Source organism: Bos indicus, chromosome 22 (assembly GCF_029378745.1).
Source record: "Bos indicus isolate NIAB-ARS_2022 breed Sahiwal x Tharparkar chromosome 22, NIAB-ARS_B.indTharparkar_mat_pri_1.0, whole genome shotgun sequence".
Taxonomy (NCBI): domain Eukaryota; kingdom Metazoa; phylum Chordata; class Mammalia; order Artiodactyla; family Bovidae; genus Bos; species Bos indicus.
In genome coordinates, this window is record NC_091781.1 from 56,227,776 (window position 1) to 56,249,230 (window position 21,455).

General features: G+C 52.5%; 1 protein-coding gene and 1 long non-coding RNA gene across 5 annotated transcripts in view; one reads left to right on the plus strand and one right to left on the minus strand.

The window, feature by feature from the left end:
* The window catches only part of IFT122 (intraflagellar transport 122), a 68,960-nt gene that overhangs the window by 29,717 nt on the left and 17,788 nt on the right, over window positions 1-21,455 (minus strand). For 2 of the 4 annotated variants that reach the window (XM_070776898.1, XM_070776897.1), the window contains exons 6-15: window positions 21,196-21,262; window positions 19,866-20,012; window positions 18,592-18,768; window positions 16,536-16,611; window positions 13,706-13,897; window positions 13,418-13,556; window positions 12,068-12,270; window positions 10,451-10,588; window positions 6,671-6,835; window positions 3,180-3,377 (exon numbers count right to left, since the gene is read on the minus strand). In XM_070776898.1, the coding sequence (XP_070632999.1) occupies window positions 3,180-3,377; window positions 6,671-6,835; window positions 10,451-10,588; window positions 12,068-12,270; window positions 13,418-13,556; window positions 13,706-13,897; window positions 16,536-16,611; window positions 18,592-18,768; window positions 19,866-20,012; window positions 21,196-21,262 (1,502 nt within the window). The remainder of the gene's footprint in view (window positions 1-3,179; window positions 3,378-6,670; window positions 6,836-10,450; window positions 10,589-12,067; window positions 12,271-13,417; window positions 13,557-13,705; window positions 13,898-16,535; window positions 16,612-18,591; window positions 18,769-19,865; window positions 20,013-21,195; window positions 21,263-21,455) is intronic. The other 2 variants (XM_070776900.1, XM_070776899.1) reach the window with 1 other exon arrangement.
* On the plus strand, window positions 111-3,380 carry LOC139178662 (uncharacterized). The gene is made up of 2 exons (XR_011563083.1): window positions 111-1,354; window positions 2,952-3,380. It is a non-coding gene; the product is annotated as an uncharacterized lncRNA (long non-coding RNA).

Here is a 21,455-nt window from a genome sequence, read left to right on the forward strand (position 1 = left end):
GGCTTGCTGCTTTCTCCCTCGCCTCTAGGCCAAAACCACAGGCCGGCTGGAGGCAGGGTGACAGATAAATCGCCTTTGTCTTGGGGCTGCCTCTCCTGACCCCTGGCAGCTCCGAGCTGCTGCGTCAGCAGGACGGCCCTGGTGCGGCCCGAGGGCCCTGGCTCCTGAATCTGCAGGGCTTGACAGAGGCGCCCAGGGCCGCCCCTCCAGCTCCTCTGGGCCGGCCACAATCAGGGAGCAACGAACTGTTATCTTCGAGGTCAGGGCGGCAGCTGGAGGAAAACTCGCTCTCAGCGTGGCCTGTCTGTTCAATGGAGGAAGGCTGAGTTTCTAGAGGCTGTGGGGCCAGGGCACGGCTGGGGAGCAGAAACGGTCCTGCGGGGGGAGGGGTTCTTGCCCCTCCTCCTGCCCCGATTCCACCCATCTCTCCCCTCCTTTCTTTGGCTTTCTTCTTTTCCTCAGATCTGAATTCCACTACCACGCACTGAATAATTGCTCTGTGTCAGGCTCTATTCATTCCCGAAGCAGTCAGTAACAAGGGTGTCATCGTCAGCTTAGAGCGAGAAGCAGGCCCCAGCCCCGCCCTGTACAAGAAGCCAAGGGAACTCCTCAGTGGCCCAATGGTTAGGGACTTCCCCAGCGGCCCAATGGTTGAGACGCCACGCTTCCAGTGCAAGGGGTGTGAGTCTGATCCCTGGCTGGGGGGGCTAGGATGTCACATGCTGCCTGGCACAGCAAAAAAAAAAGAGCCAAAGCAGAGAGCGTGAGTGAAGGTGGGGTGTCTGGAGGGGGCAACGACTGATGGAGCCCAGGCGAAGGGCGATCTGGAGACATGTCTACAAATCCTCCACATGGCCGTGACCTTTGACCCAGCAATTTTCACTCCGAGGAAAGTATACCACTGAGCTATATTGGGATTGGTGCAAAGACCTGGCTGGGAAGATGCCCACCACCTGCAGGAGCAAAGAAGCTGTAACAGCATGACTGTCCAACTGGCTGAGCGCGCTGTGGACACCGTGTGACGGGACAGAAAGCAGTCATCAGAACAAGGGGGCAGGGCTTCCCTGCTGCATCGGTGGTGAAGAATCCGCCCGCCAACGCAGGAGACACGGGGCTCGATCCCTGACCTGGGAAGACCCCACGTGCCGCAGAGCGACTAAGCCCGCGCACCACAGCGACTGAGCCTGTCTGTGCTCTAGAGCCCGGGAGCCCTGACGACGGGGCCCGGGCCCTGGAACAAGGAGCCCCCAGAATGAGAAGCCCACAGACTGCCAACTAGAGAGCAGCCCCTGCTCTCCGCAACTCGAGAAAAGCCTGCGCGGCGGCGACAAGGACCCAGCACAGACGAAAAAAAGTAAGTAAATTAAATTAAAAAATAAAAACCAATGGGGCAGCGGGAAGCCAGTGTGGTTTTAACAAGGGGCAACCCAGCCCCGGGCCCTCGTGGGCTGGAGGTGCCGGTGCCGTGCGGCTACCCAGGTGATAGATTTTGTACCTGGTTCTGCAAACTGCTACCAGTGAGGTCACCTCGGCAAGTGGTTACAAAGGATCTCTGTCTGATTTCCTTCGATTACATGGGACTCTACAATCATCTCAGTATTCTAAATGCTAGAGAAGCACATTTACTCATGTGGAGCCGTGTTTCCAGTAGATTGCTGGGTGGAAAAGCCCAATTGCTAGGTGACGGCCAATAACGCCTACAAAGTGATGGGTCTGCAAACATGTAAAATTAGGTTAACTAGAAGACGGAGGTGAGGGGAGGTGATGAAAAGTCTCCCTCTCTTATTTAAAATCCACGCTCAGTGAAAATATGGTAAAGCTGAGGTTTCATCTACAGGAGCAACACTTAGAGACGGAAGTCACAAAACAGTATTTACGGTACGGCTGCACTTTTGTTTCAAAATGTTTACATAAACCATATACTCAGAAGAGCGTATTGCGCATCTATTATATACACCTTTAGACATGGTCTAGGGGCACATATTCTACAATATTTAAGGTGACTCTGGGGAGGGGCGTCCCTGGTGGCGCAGTAGTGAAGAATCTGCCTGCCAGTATAGGACACACGGGTTCAATCCCTGGCCCAGGAAGATCCCGGATGCTGAGAAGCAACTAAGCCTGTGAACCCCAACTACTGAGCTTGGGCTCTAGAGCCTGGAAGCCGCAACCACAGAAGCCCACATGCCCTGGAGCCCACGTTCTGGAACAAGAGAAGCCCCCGCGCCTCAGTTAGAGAGCAGCCCTTGGTCGCCGCAACTAGAGAGGTGCTCACGCAGCAATGAAGGCCCAGAATAGCCAAAAATGAATAAATAAATAAATAAAAGAGTGATTCCCGGGAATTCCCTGGAGTCCAGTGATTAGAGGGTTTCCCTGGTGGCTCAGCTGGTAAGGGATCCACCTGCAGTGCAGGAGATCCTGGTTCAATCCCTGGGTTGGGAAGGTATCTTGAATTACCCACTCCAGTATTCTTGGGCTTCCCTGGTAGCTCAGACAGTAAAGAATCCTTCTGCAATGCAGGAGACCTGGGTTAAATCCCTGGGTTGGGAAGATATCTTGAAGAAGGGTTAGGCTACCCACTCCAGTATTCTTGGGCTTCCCTGGCGGCTCAGACAGTAAAGAATCCTTCTGCAATGTGGGCGACCTGGGTTAAATCCCTGGGTTGGGAAAATTCCGTGGAGGAGGGCATGGCAACCCACTCCAGTATTCTGGCCTGGAGAATCCCATGGACAGAGGAGCCTGGTGGACTACAGTCCATGGGTTCACAGAGAGTTGGACATGACTGAGTGACTAAGCACAGCACAGCAGTGATTAGGAGTCAGCGCTTTCACTGCCGGGGCCCAGGTTCGATCCCTGGCTGGGGAACTAAGATCTCACAAGCTGTATGCATGGCTCTCAGTGAAACACGCTGTCTGCTGCCAAATGACCTTCCATATCTTCCCTGTCCCTTCCAGGAGAGGCCGATCAGAAAGACATAGAGGCTCAGGGAGGCTGAGCTGCTTGCCCAAAGACACCCAGAGGTTGCAAAGGGTGGAGACAGGGCTCAGTTCAGGTCCAAAGCGCCTCCCACCTGATGGCTGCCACGCCCATCTCTCCACCCTGTCTCCTCTCCACCCCATCCCTGGCTGTCCCCGGGCTCCTAGGCCCTGCCCTGGCTGGGGGCAGACAGGGTGCTGGATTACCTGTGGCACCTCCACGGCCGACATGGAGAAGACGTGGAGGCAGAAGATCTTGGAGCCGTTGTAGCCGACCACAAAGCCCTGCAGCTTCTGCTGGTGCACCGGGAAGGTGCTGGCCTTGATGTTGAGGTAGCCACCGCCAGAGAAGCAGAGCATGTCCTCACACTGGGTGTTCCAGGCCACGCTGTTGGCGTTGGGTTCCTGTGGGCAAGGGACGGTGAGGGGATGACTCCACTCCTACACTCGGCCAGGGACTGGCTCCCTAAAGCCTGAATCCCACTAAGCTGCTAACATGGGTTGTAGGGAAGGTTGGGGGAGAAGGGATCAGACACAAAATGGACAGCACAGAGGAGCAAGCTCCTCTCTGCACTGCGTGTGCTGGAATTCTTCAGGTAAGCATCACTTCTGAAAAAATTATCATCCCCAAAGATTAATCATTACATAGGAAGTGAGAAAATCAGCAAAGTGGGATGCAGTTCTATTAAAGAATGAATAAACAAAGCTAGTTTAAACGGAAGAAGGTTTAAAGGGATAGATCCCAAACAATTACCACTGATTGTTTGGGGGTAGCTGAGATTGTGGGTAATTTTTTATTTTCTACATTTTTTTGTTTGCTTCAAATTTTCTTTTGGTCATGAATGTCTATTGTTTGTTATAATAAGAAAGAGAACAGTGAGTTATTTTAAAAGTAGAAAATAATATATTGTCTCTGCGCTGACAATTCACACATGTAAAATCCTTCAAGCTAAGTTTCAACAGTACATGAACAAAGAACTTTAAAATGTACGGGCTGGATTTGGAAAAGGCAGAGGAACCAAAGGTCAAATTGCCAACATCTGCTGGACACAGAAAAAGCAGGGGAATTCCAGAAAAACATCTACTTCTGCTTCATGGACTATGCTAAAGCCTGTGGATCACAACAAACTGTAGAAAATTCTTAAAGAAACAGGAATACCAGACCACCTTACCTGTCCCCTGAGAAACCTGTATGCAGGTCAAGAAGCAACAGTTAGAACTGGACTTAGAACAACAGACTGGTTCAAAATTGGGAAAGGAGTGTATCAAGGCTCTATATTGTCACTCTGCTTATTTAACTCATATACAATATATCATAAAAAAGACCAGGCTGGATGAAGCACAAGCTGGAATCAAAACTACTGAGACAAATATCAACAACCTCAGATACGCAGATGATACCACTCAAAAGGAAGAAAGTGAAGAGGAAATAAAGAGCCTTCTGATAAAGGTGAAAGAGGAGAGTGAAAAAGCTGGCTTAAAACTCAATATTCAAAAAACTAAGATCATGGCATCTGGTCCCATCACTTCATGGAAAATAGATGGGGAAATAATGGAAACAATGAGAGATTTTACTTTCTTGGGCTCCAAAATCACTGCAGATGGTGACTGCAGCCATAAAATTAAAATTAAGCCATTAAATTAAAATTGCTCCTTGGAAGAAAAGCTATGACAAATCTAGACAGTGTATTAAAAAGCAGAGACATCACCTTGCCGACAAAGGTCCACCTAGCCAAGGCTAAGGTTTTTCCAGAAGTCGTGTATGGATGGCAGAGGTGGACCATAAAGAAGGCTGAGCGCCAAAGAATGGATGCTTTCGAACTGTGCTGTTGGAGAAGACTCTTGAGAGTCCCTTGGGGAGCAGGGAGATCCAGCTAGTCAATACTATAGGAAATTAACCCTAAGTTATTCATTAGAAAGACTGAAGCTGAAGCTCCAATGCTTTGGCCACAGATGCGAAGAGCCAATTCATTGGAAAAAGACCCTGAGGCTGGATAGATTGAGGGCAGGAGGAGAAGGGGTCGACAGAGGATGACAGGGTTGGATGGCATCACTGAATCAAAGGACCTGAGTTTGGGCAAATTCCAAGAGATGGTGAAGGACAGGGAAGCCTGGCATGCTGTAGTCCATGGGATCACAGACAGCTGGACATAACCTAGCAACTGAACAACAAAACTACAGTCACCCCAGGAGGCACCCTGGGGTGCCTTCCCTGAAAGTTCCCCTCAAAGGTTTCTGCTCAGCTCTGGAGCCCCAGGGACCAGCAGATGTTCATCCCTTTCTGCCTAGAACCTGTTATGATGGCTGAGTCGTTTATAATGAACATGGTTTACTTTCATAATGAGGAAAAAACAATGTAAGTGTTTTCTGTTTGCAGGCGGCTGGGGCAGCAGAGAGGAGAAAAAGATAGCTGGGAATGTCCGTGTCTCCTGGCAACTTGGAGAATTACTCCCCTCTGCCTCCTGCAGAACCCTCAGCGGGGGCTGGGAAGGACACAGGCTCTTCCACTCCTGTTGAGGCTCAGCTGCAGATTCACAACTGGGGCCCTGCTAACCTAGTGACACCTGCGGCCGTGGGTGCTGAGTCTGGGGAGACGAGAAGCAACACCGAGGGCCCTGGTTTGTGCCAGGCGCTGAGCCAGGTTCTACGGCAGCTTGTTTAGCCCTGCAGCAGTTCTGGGAGGGGGCAGGTACTACTTGCATTTTAGAGGTAAAGAGCAACCGAGGCTCCGAGAGGTTCACTGGCTTGCTCGAGACCGGCACAGTGATGAAAGCAGGGGTGGAGGCAGGTCTGTCTGAAGACAAATCCTGTGCTCTTTCCTTCCTCGAAACCACTCTGGCTCCCAGTGACGAGGGCGAGTAGCTATGACGGAGTCGCCTCAGCCCAGCGGTAGCCAGGCATCCCCTTCCCAATCCGAGGCAGCACCCCTCTGCCGTGTTAATGTCACTGCCGAGGACATAGCGCTCTGAGGAAGGGACCTCACTCTGCCCACCACACAGGGAAAGCCGCAGCAGCTGAGGAAGCCAGTCAGGGGAGGGTTCAGCTCGCGGGCAACTCGTGTCAGGCAAATGGCCTTGACCACTTACAAAGCCCTCGAGAGGCAAAGCCAGCGCCCAGCCCAGCAGAAAGCCAGCCAGCACTGGGCACGGAGCCTGTGGGCCCTTTTCTCCGGTGACACTTCCTCCAGCCTAGGCGGTGTGTAAGCAGTGCCTATCCCCCCCAAACACTCCGCATCAGCTGGCTGCGGGGCACCCCTGTGAAATGGCAGAGGGAGGGCTCCCCTCCCCTGCCCTCTTTCAGGTGACAGACCTGGTCCTGTTCCCTGACTCTGTCTCAGGGCAGTCGCAGATACAGGCAGGCCTCCGGTCCGTGAGAAGCAGACTTTTCCCAAAGAATCATCTTCACGTTAACCCACGTACGGAGAGCCCTCACGGGCCCCACTGAGACTTGTTACTCATTCACTGCTCACAGTAATCTCATAAGAAAGGTATAACTTGCCCATCTTCCCAGCGTGGAAACCGAAGCCCACAAGGCTCAGCCAACTCCTGCAGCTTGTGTGCGAGGGGCGGGCTGGGCCAGCGCTCTCAGACTCTGTGCCTCTGCACCTCCCTGCTCCCCCAGAGCCCTTCCTGCAGGGGCTGGGAAGCGAGGGAGGGTCTCGAACCCAAGGGCCCTGTCCTGGGCACTCCGGAGGTCACCTGAAACAGCAGCTCCTTGGTGTGGATGTCGTACACCAGGCACATGTCGTTCTCGTCCACCACGGCCAACTTGTTGCGGGAGGCGCTCATGTCCAGGCAGCGCACGGCGGTGGCCTGCTTCAGCAGGACGATGGCGAAGAGGTTGTCCACGAAGATCTTGAGGATCTGGCAAAATTTCAGAGGGGAAAGCGTGAGTAACCATGGCCACACACCCTGGAACACCGGCACGTTGCTGGAACCCCTGTGTTCTACAAGCACCATCGCCACTAACTTCACCGGAGGCTCTGTGCAGAGGAGGAAAGGGAGAGGCGGCTTCCCACAGGGACCAGAGTGTGGCCCATCAGAGGCTGCCTACGTAACCACAGGCCCCGAGACACGACCAACCCATCAAATGTCCGCTTGACGGGGGACAGTTAACAGCACTGCCCAAAATGAAGGATTAGAAGACAGCACAGTCACAAACTCACACGGGAAAAGGCTCCTGTAAACAGTGACAGACATCCGGTGTAACCACAGCAAGAAGAGGATGCTGGGGAGGATGGCGAGGATTATGGGGAGGATGGGGAGGAGGGTGAGGATGATGGGGAGGATGATGGTGAGGATGGTGAGGATGGAGAGGATGGGGATGAAGAAGGGGAGGATGAGAAGGATGGGGAGAAGGATGGGGAGGATGGGGAGGAGGGTGAGGATGATGAGGAGGATGAGGAGGATGATGGGGAGGATGGGGAGGACGAAGGGGAGAATGGGGAGGATGGGGAGGATGGTGAGGATGGTGAGGAGGATGGGGAAGATGACGGGGAGGATGGTGAGGAGGATGGGGAGGATGCTGAGGAGGATGGGGAGGATGCTGGGGAGGATGGTGAGGATGGTGAGGAGGATGGGGAGAATGGGGAGGAGGATGGGGAAGATGACGGGGAAGATGGGGAGGATGGTGAGGAGGATGGGGAAGATGACGGGGAGGATGGTGAGGAGGATGGGGAGGATGCTGAGGAGGATGGGGAGGATGCTGGGGAGGATGGTGAGGATGGTGAAGAGGATGGGGAGGATGGTGAGGATGATGGGGAGGATGCTGAGGATGATGGGGAGGATGGGGAGGATGCTGGGGAGGATGGTGAGGAGGATGGGGAGGATGCTGGGGAGGATGGGGAGGATGCTGGGGAGGATGGTGAGATTGGTGAAGAGGATGGGGAGGATGGTGAGGAGGATGGGGAGGATGGTGAGGATGATGGGGAGGATGGTAAGGAGGATGGGGAGGATGGTGAGGAGGATGGGGAGGATGGGGAGGATGCTGGGGAGGATGATGAGATTGGTGAAGAGGATGGGGAGGAAAGTGAGGAGGATGGGGAGGATGGCGAGGAGGATGGGGAGGATGGTGAGGGTGATGGGGAGGATGGGGAGGATGGTGAGGATGGTGAGGAGGATGGGGAGGATGGTGAGGAGGATGGTGAGGATGATGGTGAGGATGATGGTGAGGATGGTGAGGATGATGGTGAGGATGGTGAGGATGATGCGGAGGATGGGAAGGATGGTGAGGAGGATGGGGAGGATGGTGAGGAGGATGGGGAGGATGCTGAGGATAGGGAGGATGGGGAGGATGGTGGGGAGGATGGTGAGGATGGTGAGGAGGATGGTGAGGATGATGGAGAGGATGGTGAGGATGATGCGGAGGATGGGGAGGAGGATGGGGAGGATGGTGAGGAGGATGGGGAGGATGGTGAGGAGGATGGTGAGGATGGTGAGGATGGTGGGGAGGATGGGGAGGATGGGGAGGATGGGGAGGATGGTGGGGAGGATGGTGAGGATGGTAATGAGGATGGTGAGGATGGTGAGGATGATGGTGAGGATGATGGCGAGGATGGTGAGGATGATGCGGAGGATGGGAAGGATGGTGAGGAGGATGGGGAGGATGGGGAGGAGGATGGGGAGGATGGGGAGGATGGTGGGGAGGATGGTGAGGATGGTAATGAGGATGGTGAGGATGATGGTGAGGATGATGGCGAGGATGGTGAGGATGATGCGGAGGATGGGAAGGATGGTGAGGAGGATGGGGAGGATGGGGAGGAGGATGGGGAGGATGGGGAGGATGGGGAGGATGGTGGGGAGGATGGTGAGGATGGTAATGAGGATGGTGAGGATGGTGAGGATGATGGCGAGGATGGTGAGGATGATGCGGAGGATGGGAAGGATCGTGAGGAGGATGGGGAGGATGGTGAGGAGGATGGGGAGGATGAGGAGGATGGTGAGGATGGTGAGGAGGATGGGGAGGATGGTGAGGATGATGGGGAGGATGGGGAGGAGGGTGAGGATGATGGGGAGGATGATGGGGAGGATGGGGAGGATGGTGAGGAGGATGGGGAGGATGGTGAGGATGGTGAGAAGGATGGGAGGATGGTGAGGATGGTGAGGATGATGCAGAGGATGGTGCAGATGATGGGGAGGATGGTGAGGATGGTGAGAAGGATGGGGAGGATGGTGAGGATGGTGAGGAGGATGGGGAGGAGGATGGGGAGGATGGTGAAGATGGTGAGGATGATGCAGAGGATGGTGCAGATGATGGGGAGGATGGTGAGGATGGTGAGAAGGATGGGGAGGATGGTGAGGATGGTGGGGAGAATGATGGTGAGGATGAAGATGATGGGGAGGATGGTGATGATGGTGAGGATGGGGAGGATGATGGTGAGGATGATGGGGAGGAGGATGCTGACGGTGATAGGGAGGATGTGGAGGATGGTAAAGATGGTAAGGAGGATGGGGAGAATGGTGAGGATGGTGAGGAGGATGGGAGAATGGTGAGGATGGTGAGGAGGATGGAAACAGCTACCAGTTACTGACTGTGCTTGACAGTCCTGTGAAACATGGGCTGCAAAGCATGTGGGTGAAACACGTGGGATTCTCATTTGTAACATCTGAGCCTCAGAGAGGTGAAGTGACTTGCTCAGGATCACACAGCTCGTGAGTTGCTCAGCATGCACACGGCCCCAGGTTCACCTGCCCACAGAGCCCAAGCTCTCCAGTCTTGCACTGGAAACGACAGCTGACGAGAGGAAGAAGCCAGCTCTCCTTCACTGTAATGTTGACACTCTGCAGCCTCTGCTAATCTCATCCCCTATGACTTTCAGCCCCAGGAAAGGCCTAACAAGCCTCAGCCACAGCCATCTGCCAGACAGCTTGGCTCTCAGGCTTATGCAGTTATATTTTCCCTTTCACATTTCCATGTAACCCACTTAGAACTTTCTTCTTTTGAGCAAAGAACACACACACAAATCTGTTCAACTTTTTGTAACCTAGATTTTCCACCTCTATTTGAACATACGGCCCGTTTTCTTTAAAACATCTGGTAAGAGCCTGGGGACTAGCACCCTCTGAGATGCAAGCTAGAACACATTCCTTGACCCATTCACTGCTCTAACAGGCATCTCATCTAAGGAATGAGCTCCATCTCCCTCCCTGTGAAGACACTGAAACTGAATCTCCAACAAGTCTCCCACCTCCTGGGTGACCTTAAATCCACGAAGCCTCCATGGCAGCCCAGAGGCTGCAGAGCCAACTCTGCCAGAACGTGGCATGCTGAGTAGAAGCCATCGTGGCTCTGGCTTGACGCTGGCCACATAAAACAGGATCCCGGGCTGCCCTCCAACATGCCTGTGGGGCGAGAGGTGGGGGTGCAGCGGGGGAGCCCTTTGCTTGCTCCAGGAACCCACCTCGGAGTCAGCACTACTCTGGCTGCCTGTGTCTGCCTGCAGATGACTGGCCTAATGGGAGACGCCAGGGTGCACTCACCTGTCCATTCTTCAGGCCGACCAGCAGACCCTCCCTTCCTGGGGGGCCACCGATCACTTTAATGTAGCGAATGAGAGACTCCATCTGCCACTCCCGCTCCTTCACGCCGCTGAAGGACAGGCACTGCAGCCGCCTCTCCTAGAAAACAAGCGCAGCTCCGGGTGATCGCAAGCAGGACAGGCGTGCCCGGGCGCCCAAGGAGGTCTGCCTGTGCCTACAGGGTGAAAACTGCCTCCACACTCTGTTCCCACTGAACCCATCTAGACCCCGTGCCTGGCAGCTTCACACAAGCCTTCCCTGAGGAGCCCAGCTCAGCCTCCATCTTCAGCAGGCCTCGGGCAGCCACAGCCAGGGGCTGCACGCGGAAACACATCTGTAACCCGTGGCGCCCCTACCCTTGGGCTTCCCAGGTGGCCCAGTGGTAAAGAATCCACCTGCGACACGACAGACGCGGGTTCGATCCCTGGGTCGGGAAGATCCCCTGGAGGAGGGCATGACCACCCACTCCAGTATTCTTGCCTGGACGGTCCCATGGATAGAGGAGCTTGGAGGGCTACAGTCTGTGGGGTCACAGAGGCAGACATGACTTGGTGACTAAATAACAACAACCCCTAAACTGCTTTAACTTGAGATTTTTAGAGAGATTTTTTTAATAGTATCTTACATATGTGATTCTTAAAGGATTTCTTCCACTTTATCACTTCCAATAGGCTTAATTTTACAAAACCAAATCCACCTCTACTTCCAGGAAAGTGGCTGGGCTGGGCTTCTCTTACGGTCTCCGCAGGCATTCCTGGCATCAACCTAGACAGCTTCTAGGAAGCTCTAAGTTGACAAATCTTTTTTTTGTCAAAAAAATTATCAGGAAGTAAAACTTCCTTTACTATTTTGAGTTGATATCATAAATTTTTTTGTTGTTCAATTGAAAGTGAGCATAAATTTCTGTGTGTATACGTTTACCAAAACGACACTGACCTTCATTTTGTGGGATATCAATGTATGCTTCAAGTCATTAAAATATACACAATCCCAGTTCAACACAGTGCTTTGTGCAATACAAAAATGTATTTTTCGGTTTTTTTGTTTTTGGCCTCAAGTCTGGGAAGATCTTAGCTCCCCTCCCAGGGATTGAACCCAGGCCCTCAGCAGCGAGAGTGCAGAGTCCTAACCACTGGACCAACAGGGCCCAGTCCTTCCAGTCGTGTCCAAATCTTTGCGACCCTGTGGACTGTAGCCTGCCAGGCTCCTCTGTCCATGGGATTCTCCAGAAAAGATTACTGGAGTGGGTTGCCATTTCCTTCACCAGGAGATCTTCCTGACCCAGGGATCGAACCCATGTCTCTTACATGTGTCTCTTGCATGGGCAGGCGGGTTCTTTACCACTAGGACCACCTGGGAAGACCACAGTCCCCGTATTCCCCAGTTTACGGCCTATAGCTTTCTGGTAGGCTCTGACCCCTCCAGATGCCAATAAGCATGAAAGCAATGAACAGCCACTGAGCTTGATGGGAAGGAGCTTTCTTCTAGCGACCGACTCTAGAGCTGGGAGGTGGGTAACCCGCTCCCAGGGGGAGGATGAAGTGGATGCAGCCCGCCCTCTGAGCCGCTGCCGCCCACCTGACAGAGGATGATGTGGTCGGCACACACCACCAGGAGGTTGCACTCGAACTTCCTGGCAATCTTCTCCTTCACCCGGTACCGCATGTCCAGCGAGTCCTCTGAGTACAGCTCGTAGATGAGGATCTTCTCGGGCAGCTGGATCGCTAATCGATTCTTGTAGATGGCAATTTTCTTGACAAGTTCTTTGCATTTAATCCGAACTGTGAAAGAGGGGAAAAAAAAAACCAGCTCGAACAAGAGGCTATTAGGTAAGGGAGAAGGCAGAGAAATTAAAAGCCATCATTTACTTAATGCTAGAGGCAATTAAAGGAGACACACTCATCAAAAAACCTTTACAAAGTGTCTAATACGCAATCAACTCTGCTAAACACTGAGTCGCATACAAATCTTTGTGGCCTTGAGCTTACATCTGACTGTGCAAAGTAGAAGTCTCTGTGCTACCATCGCTTGCTGAAGATAAATCTCTGAATGGCACCAATAGCCCCTTATGGTCAGGAACACGTCTGGGTAACTGCCCACAGCTCTGGACACTTGCCACCCAGCACTCTTGCCAACAGGGAGCCGAAGGCAGTTTCTGGCACATGCTAGGGTCTCACACTCCCGCTACAGGTGGAGAAAGTCCCTCAGCAAGGACAGCAGGGAACCGCCTGACCCGCTGCAGCCTCAGCATCGCAGCTGGAGTCTTTCATCAGAGGTGCTCCCAGGTGGGGGACCAGAGAATGCCACCTGACTCTGCAAGACACCCCTCGACCTGGACCCCCACACACAGGCCCCTGCAATGTGCTGTGGCCGGGACACCTACAGACGACTGCCCCTGAAATAAGCAGATTCTCAGCCCACTGAGCCAGCATGGCCACTTGGGTGGACGGAGGAAGGGCCTGGCTACCCGAGGCCTGGAACTCTGGCCTTCTGACCCAGCCCATGCAACCCACTGCCTCCTTCTCTCTGGGGGGAGCACCCGCCAGGAGGTGAGTGGACACGGAGCTGGGGGAGAAGCACCCCAGAAGGGACTGTGATCAGAGAGGACACAGGTCCGCAGAGACCCATGCAGGTCGCCCAGCCCCCGGCTCTGACTTGTTGTATGCTGTCCTCCCTTAGCCAGGCAGTCCATTTCCCCTTAGCATTAGCTGCAAATTTTTTTTTTGGAAAGAGGGTTCATTGCTTCAAAGACATCAATATCCTCTCCATGCTCCCACCACACAAAAGAGCGAGACCCAGTGGTCCAACACGTGCCCAGAACACCAAGGAGCAACACGCCCTACCATCTCACCTGCCCTGTGAGCAGCCCTGTCGACCGGCCCCTCTTCCCAGCATCTGGTGGGCAGAGGGGCCGTACCCGCCGCTTACCTTTCTGCTCGGTGATCAGGTGCTGCACAATGACATCAGTCATGCTATCCCTGTAGGCGTAGCGGTCCTTGTAGAGCCCGTGGACTGTGCTGAAAATCAGCTGGTAGAAGGAAATGGTGCCATCCTGGCAGCCCACCACCTGCGGAGAACGAGCCTGTCAGTTCTCAGTCCTCTGTGGAGACAGACCTGCCTGTCAGGAACAAATGTCAGTGATCTGACTGGCTAAACACGGCCGATGTTCACTGACTACTCGGGTGGTGGCCCAACCAACCAACTCCTCCTTCTTACCACGTAGTTGGAGTCAGGCTTCACTTTACACGTCCACACCCAGGAGGTCTGCTCCCCAACGGCCCCAAGCCGTACACCATCCTTGGTGAAAAGGGACACTTGCTTGTCTGATCCCCCCAGCAAAATGTACTCCCCTTTAGTAAAGTAGCTGATGCAGCAGGGGTCAAAGTTCAGGGAGTGGTCCTTCCCGATCTGAAGAAAGAGAACACACCAAGGGAGATGCATGCTGAATTCATGATCATCGCAACACGATCAAGGGCTTTTCCCTCCATCCTTTACATGGAGAACTGGCCAGCGTTCTCCATGTGACAGATTCCGTCACGAACACAGCCCAGCCCTCTAGAGCACCCCATCCTCTCCACACGGACAAACCCTCCAGGGTCTCCCCCAGTCCCACCCAACGGCTCCAGGGCTGTGTCTTAGCTCCGCAGTCAATCCACACCCCAGATGGTCTTCTCCCGTTAGGCCTCCCCCTCTGCTCACAGCCCTTGCTAGGCTTCAGCATTTCCCTCAGTCCTGAGGGCAATTTCTTTTTCTTTCTGCTTTTCTTTTCCTTCCCTCCTTCTTTCCTTTTTTTGTACTTCACAAAACTAAGTCCATTCAATGTTTTAAAAGTTGTTCTTATTCTATAACGACACTCATCCTATTCTCTTTGGAACGAACTTATTCAGGTGTTTCACGCACCACACGATTCGCCCATGTCAAGTGTACACTTCATTAGCTTTTACTACATCTGGAGTTGTATAACCATCATCACCAACGGCAACACCCCAAAAAGAAGCCCTGTACCTGTAGCAGTCAATCCCCTTTTCCTTCTCTTTCCACCCCCTGGCAACCACTGATCTACTTCCTGTCTATAGATCTGCCTATTCTGGACACTTCATATAAACGGAAACACAGACCGCGTGGCCTTTTGTGACCAGTTCACCCTTTTCCAGTCTGCACCAGTACTTCACTCCTTTTCACTGCTGAATAATATTCCATTGTACGGATATTCCCCATTTTTTTTTCCCATGCATGAATCGATAAACATTTCAGTTCTTCCTATTTCTGGCTATTATGAAAAACGCTGAATATGAATATTTGCATATAAATTTTTGTGCAGATGTACGTTTTCATCTTTCTTAGATATGGATATCTAGTAGAGTTGCTGGGTCATATAGTAACTTCGCATTTAACCTTTAATAACTACTTAAAAAGTGGCTGGGTATACCATTTTATATTCCTGCCAGTAGTATACAAGGGTGCCAACCTCTCCATCCTAGTGGGTGTGGAGTAGGTCTCAGTGTGAGTTTGATTTGCATTTTCCTGGTAGCTAATGATGTTGGACATCTTTTCATTTGCTTACTTGGCCACATGTATTTCTTGTTTGAAAAAATGTCCATTCAGATCCCTTTTCCATTTTTTAATTAAGTTGTCTTTTTATTATTGACTTGTAGGAGTTTTTTACTCCTTGGAAGACAAGCTATGACAAACCTAGACAGCATATTAAAAAGCAGAGACATTACTTTGCCAACAAAGCTCCATCTAGTCAAGGCTATGGTTTTTCCAGGAGTCATGTATGGATGTGAGAGTTGGTCTATAAAGAAAGCCGAGCATTGAAGAATCGATGCTTCTGAACTGTGGTGTTGGAGAAGACTCTTGACAGTCCCCTGGACTGCAAGAAGATCCAATCAGTCCATCCCTAAAGGAAATCAGTCCTGAATAGGCACTGGAAGGACGGATGCTGAAGCTGAAACTCCAATACTTTGGCCACCTGATGCGAAGAACTGACTCATTTGAAAAGCCCCTGATGCTGAGAAAGATTGAAGGCAGGAGGAGAAGGGGACGACAGAGGATGAAATGTTGGATGGCATCACTGACAATGGCCATGAGTGTGAGCAAGCTCCGGGAGCTGGTGATGGACAGGGAGGCCTGGCGTACTGAGTCCATGGGGTCACAAAGAGTCAGACACGACTGAGCAACTGAACTGAACTGAAGAGTTTTTTCACATATTTCAGATGCAAGTCCCTTATCAGATAAATGATTTGAAAAATTTCTCATTCACTCTGTGTGTTGTCTCTTCACTTTTGATGGTGCCCCCTCTACTTTTAGGATGAAGGTCAAGCTCCTGAGTTTAGTTCCCAAGATCCCAAGTCAAAATGAGTCTCTTACAGTCAGCCCATGCTCCTTCAAACCTCCATGCCATTCTCCACAGCACCCCAGCACTAGACAAGGATGTCCTTTCCCCCTTCTTCTCCCCCTTCATCTCTTCCAGGAAGCATCCTCACGTCTCCCTGCCCACCCAAGGCCTGAAGGGCTAGCCTAGCAGCTGCTTATAAACGTGAATAAAGCAAATACAGGAAGAGGGTCACAAACTAGGACCCAGGCTTTACAGACCAAGCTGCATTTCAGTTCAACCATTTACCGGCAGTGCAGGAGCTTGGGCATAATATTTATTCCACTGCCCTGAGACTTGTCTACTCCTATCTAAAAAGCAGATCATCAGACTTTCCTGGAGGTCCAGCGGTTCAGACTCCGCACTTCCCCTGCTGAGGGCACGGATTTTATCCCTAGTAGAGAAGTTCCGCACGCCCTCACTGTGGCCCCAAAAATGTAAAAAGTTGATTGGCAGAGTACCTACTTCTCAAAGTTTTACAAGAATTAAAAGAGATAAAGAATGATAGCACTCAGCACAGAACCTGGTGTCACAGTAAATGCTCGATAAACAGGAGCTAACACAAATGACAAACAATCATTAATAATGCAGTCTCCAAACATGAAAACAGACGAAAACTAACAGGCATGACCAAACCGGTGCCTCCCACCGGGCCGGCACAGACCCGCATACCTGTTTTCCACTCAGCTGGTAGAAGGAAAGCTTCTGTCCCCAGTCAGCTACAGCCAGGATGTCATTGCGTTCCTCTCTAATCAACAGAAGACAAAAGAGGTTACGTGGGGCCAAGGCCTGCTGGTGAGTGTGGCCCGAAGGGTTTAACAAACAACAGGAAAGAGAAAGCCCAGGTCAGGCGGTCAGATTGCCAAGTGCCGGACGGGAGGACAGGGGCCAGAGGGCTGTGACGTGGGCCTACCCATCAACCGGTCCAGTGGGAAGGGGAAGGTGAGGTCAGCCCTCCCGGGATCTGTATCTCAACAGGATGCCCCACCACGCGGGTGCTCATGGTGCAGGGACACAGCCACCATGAAGAGGTGAGACCCCTTGTTTCATAGCTTCCTGGGAGCAGAGCTAAGACAGCGAGGTTGGAGATCCGAGAGCGCTTTCTCTTACACACTGTACAAGGTGGGGAGGAGCAGAGAGACAGAGAGCAGAGTCTTCAGCGGTGGGAAGGCATGGATTGTCTGATTTTTTTTTTTTAATGGACAGAGGGGAACCTTGCTTGCTCTTCCTCAAGAGGAAACTAACACCCAAAGCTTGGTTCCCCCGCAGTTGGGGTTCACACGCAGGTGGAATGGTTTCTGATTGGATCTAACAGGAAAGAACGGCGGTTCGCTACGACCAGCCCGTCTCTGAAACCGACTGCCATCAGCATCAGCGTCCTGGAATTGCAGCTGCAGGAGCCACACAGGAGAAACCTCCGCAGCCAAGGCTGAGGATCAGGCTACTCAGGAGTCGAGTTCAAGAGAGAGAGGTTCCCAGCCCTCGGGTGCTGGCCTGAACCCACCTAACATTGCCTCCTCTTCATTAACTCCGGCGTTTTGAGCCCAGGGCCTTGGGGTCATCTGACAGCACCATGAGACACTCAGGCAAAGCATGGTGCAGCCCTGTGAGCAAAACCCGGGCAAGGGTGACAAGATGGCAACCCACGCAGGCTCTAGTCGACAGCCAAGGGGACAAAGACAACGGAGAGGGGCGGAGGGACCCACAGGTGAACTCTGTGTGAATGGCACTGATCCAAACACGACCCAGGGGCCCAGGCCACGGCGAGCCCTCTTGGGGAGACCTCGTACAGCTCTGGGTCAGGCTCAGCCTCCATGAGCTGGATGGCTGGTTTCCAACCTTCTTTCTCCCCCTTTTACCCACCCCCCCCAAATCCTGGGCAGTGGGACTCTTTACCAAAACAAAAGCTTGTATTAGTAACTAAAGGGTCCGCTCTGGCTGAACACAGGTTGGGACGTGAAGCCCACCCTCTCCTCCCCTCCTGGTCCCCCACCTCCCGCCTTCTTTTCCCAAGGAAGCCCAGGCACCACAGAACAGTTTGGATGAAGTGATCTAGCTTAGGACTTGTCAATCAGAATGTCCTGCTCTCACACCGCAGCCTGCAATGGCTTCCCTACAGGTAATCTGGGCTGAAGAGAAGGAAGGATGACTGGACAGCGAGGATTTGACATGAGGACTGTGGCTAAGACGGGGGAAGCTCCTCTCTGATACATGTCCTAGCAGATGCAAGGTGAAGTGCGGTGTGGGAGCAAGCTGAGAGAGGAGTCCGGTAAGAGGGGAGGTGTCTGATGAACTACGCTGCGGCCAGGCCAGGGCACACAGGCAGGCGCTCGACGTCATGTTTTTCAAAGGACCCCTAGATGCCACTGTAACGAGTTCACTCTACGATGCTAAGTGGACAAAAGGGAGTAGCATATGGTTTGGTTCATTGTTCGAACGCACTACAAGACTGGGGGAAATACACTTAAGATGCGAACAGTGGTTTCCTCTGGGGATGGGGTCTTTCAGAAAAGTTGAACTTTCTCCTTTGGACTCTTCAGTGTTTTCCAGAGTTTCTCTAGAAGAGTCTTATAACCCACACACAAGCTTCAGGGCGCTCCCCCAGGGGGGAGGAGCCTGCAGCAGCAACACCCTTGGTCTTTGGGGGGCAGCGCCAGGGCAGTGCTGCCCGGCAGGTCCAGGCGGGCGGGCCCTGCGGGGAGGGCTCCGGCCCCCGGGACACACTCACAGGCTGTCGTCCCCGGCACCGTTGTCCTCTTCCTCGGGCTCGTCCTCCTCTGCCTCACTACCCTGACTACTGTACACTGCGGACTTCAGAGTGGAAGGGATATCCTGAAAGTATCTGCTGACAATGGCTTCCTCGGAATCCTCGATCTCTATGTTCATCCAGAAATTCTCCCATCGGCTGCAGACGGTAAGGGGTTGTTCAGTCGCATTGCCTACAACTGCACTAGGGTTATTAATTTCAAGACCTGTCAAGGAGCCCCTGCCCCTTGCCCGGAAGAGGACAGCAACCAGGCAGACCAGGCATCCTGCATCTCATGAATTAAAAATGGGCCCCCGAAGCCACAGAATCATCTGTGGCCGCAAAAAGCAAACAGCAGGAACTCTGGGGTAGGCTAATGGGCTCTGAAGGCATCAGACATGCATGCCACAGCCCTGGGATGGACCAAAGTATTCAAGAAGAAGCGTAATCATCTGATGTCAGAAAGGCCGTGAGATTAAACAGACTTCTAAATCAAGTAGGTCCCACCTTTAAAATGACATTGGGTTGGTAAACAATTAAGTCCTTTACCTTCAGAGGACTCTATGGGGAATGGTGGTGGCTTAATAATGTTACAGGATTACACAAGGAGATCTAAAGCTATTAGCGCCCCATCAAAGTCACATCAGCACAGTAAAGAAAATGTGCGTAAGGCTGGAGAAGGTAGATGCCAATTGTTTGTGGAACTATAGGCTTTGGGAATATTTATACTTAATACTGATGTTTTGGGGGCCAAGGGCAGCAAAAAAGGCTCGTGAAAAGCAAAAAGGGCTCATGAAAAAGCCTATATTCTGTTCAGACTTGGAGGGAAGAACTGAAAAGGGGAAAAGACCAAAATAAAGCCACGGCACAGAGGTGAGCTACTGATTCATAAGGAAGTGGCTCTCCTATGTCACATGCATACACACTCTCTCTGTCACACACGCACATACACACACACACGCGCGTGCGCACACATACACGCACGCACACACACACACACACACACACACACACTCTGGGCTGGCCTAGATGGCTCATCTGCTCAGCTACATTTCTGGGATGCATTCCAAAACTCAAGATGGGCTCTTTAAAAATTCCATTGAAACGGGAACAGGTTCCAAAACGGATCAGTCACATGGGGTGAGAAGCCTTGAATCAGGGAGCCTTCGTGAGGACAGAAAGAACCCAGCACCTGAGGAAGGGCTTCCTAGAGCTCCTGACAGAGGAGGAGTGGAGGAGGGCGGCGGTGCAGTCACCTGGATGGGTTCCAGCTGATGGACCAGATAGGGGAGAGGGAGCCCCCCGGCCGCTCGATCTTCACCTTCTCCTCGCCGTTCTTGTTGCGGATGCTGACGACCCCGTTGAACATCCCCAGAGCCAGGTACTGCCCGTCATTTGTCCAGCTGTTCAGACAACCGCCAGAGGGCGTGGGGAGGGGAAAGGGAACACAGCAGGTAAACGCTGTGAGGGTGGGGCCCTGCTTCAGATGGCCTGATGAGGCAGCAACGGCCACGCGCACCTGGGCCCTGATGCAAAAATCACAGGGCTACACTGGGGGTCCCACTGCTTCCCGGAGTGGAGGGCGAGACGTGAAGGGGGGTACACCTTCCTCTCGGCACCCACGGTCTCTATTGGCAGCGCCACAAGGGCTCTGAGCTCTGCTTGCACCACTGGCAGGGCCGCCCTACTCCCTGCTCTCCATGTCAGCCTCCTCCCACCCCCAGAGCCCCCTGAGCACAGGACCTGCATCTCGGTCACTGCCAGTCTCCCGAGCAGGTGCCTACCAGCTGCTGAACGAAAGGGAGGCTGCGCTGAGAAGCTGCTCGGCAAGCACAGCCACCCTTTGAGAGCGTCTACCATCTGCAGGAGCTGCTTGCTTTCAACTCACTACCTTGTGTGCATTTCACAACAGCCCCATCAAGACAGCATCTTTTTTTTTTCCCTACATACAAAATGGAAATATATTTGTCATTTTTCTATGTTTTACAAACAATTGATTCTTTTCCTTCATTAAAAGCCTCCACTCTGTTCTAAAATGAGAATATTCTGATGCTTGGAAAAAGCACTTATTGTAGCTTAAAATTAAAACTGTGAGTGAATGACTCCATATATTGAAGTATTACATGTTACTGCAAACATCAGATTTCTTTTTAGTATAGTTTCTTTTCTTTTTAGCATCTTAATCCCCATTTGTCACACTAGGAACCTCCTGAGGTCACAGAGCCTGTCAGAGCTGCTGAACCTGGATCTGAACCCAGATCTAACATCAAAGCCTGTGCTTCCTCCAGCTGTGCCACCTGGACAAGGCCGGCTTCACATCCCGAGTCTGCCCCGAGCGCAGCCTGAGGCTGGGACGCGGGCTGCTAGACAGCTGCCCAAAAGCCACCTGCAGTGCCCTTTCGCTCCACGATCAAAGACATGGGTTCTTCCCATCAAAGAGACCACGAGAGAAGAAAAGAGGAAACATGGGGGCCAGACCAACTAGGAAGCATACGCCCTTCTCTACTGTGTGAACTAACCACATTCTGAGTCTGTTTGAAGAGCAGGGGGACAGAAAACCACCCTCAGAGCTGCCCCTTAACTTACCTGCAGCAGGTTATCTTGCTGCTGGATTTGTGCTTAGAGACAGACTTCTGCTCAGGAGACCATAAGCCTTCAATGCAAAATAATATGAGAGAGACTGGTTGGACTATTGTTGTTGTTCAGTCACTAAGTCGTGTCCGATTCTTTGTGACCCCACAGACTCCAGCAGGCCAGGCCTCCCTGTCCCTCACCATCTCCCAAACTTTGCCCAAGTTCATGTCCATTGCATCAGTGGTTGGAATATTACTCAGCAACAAAGAGGA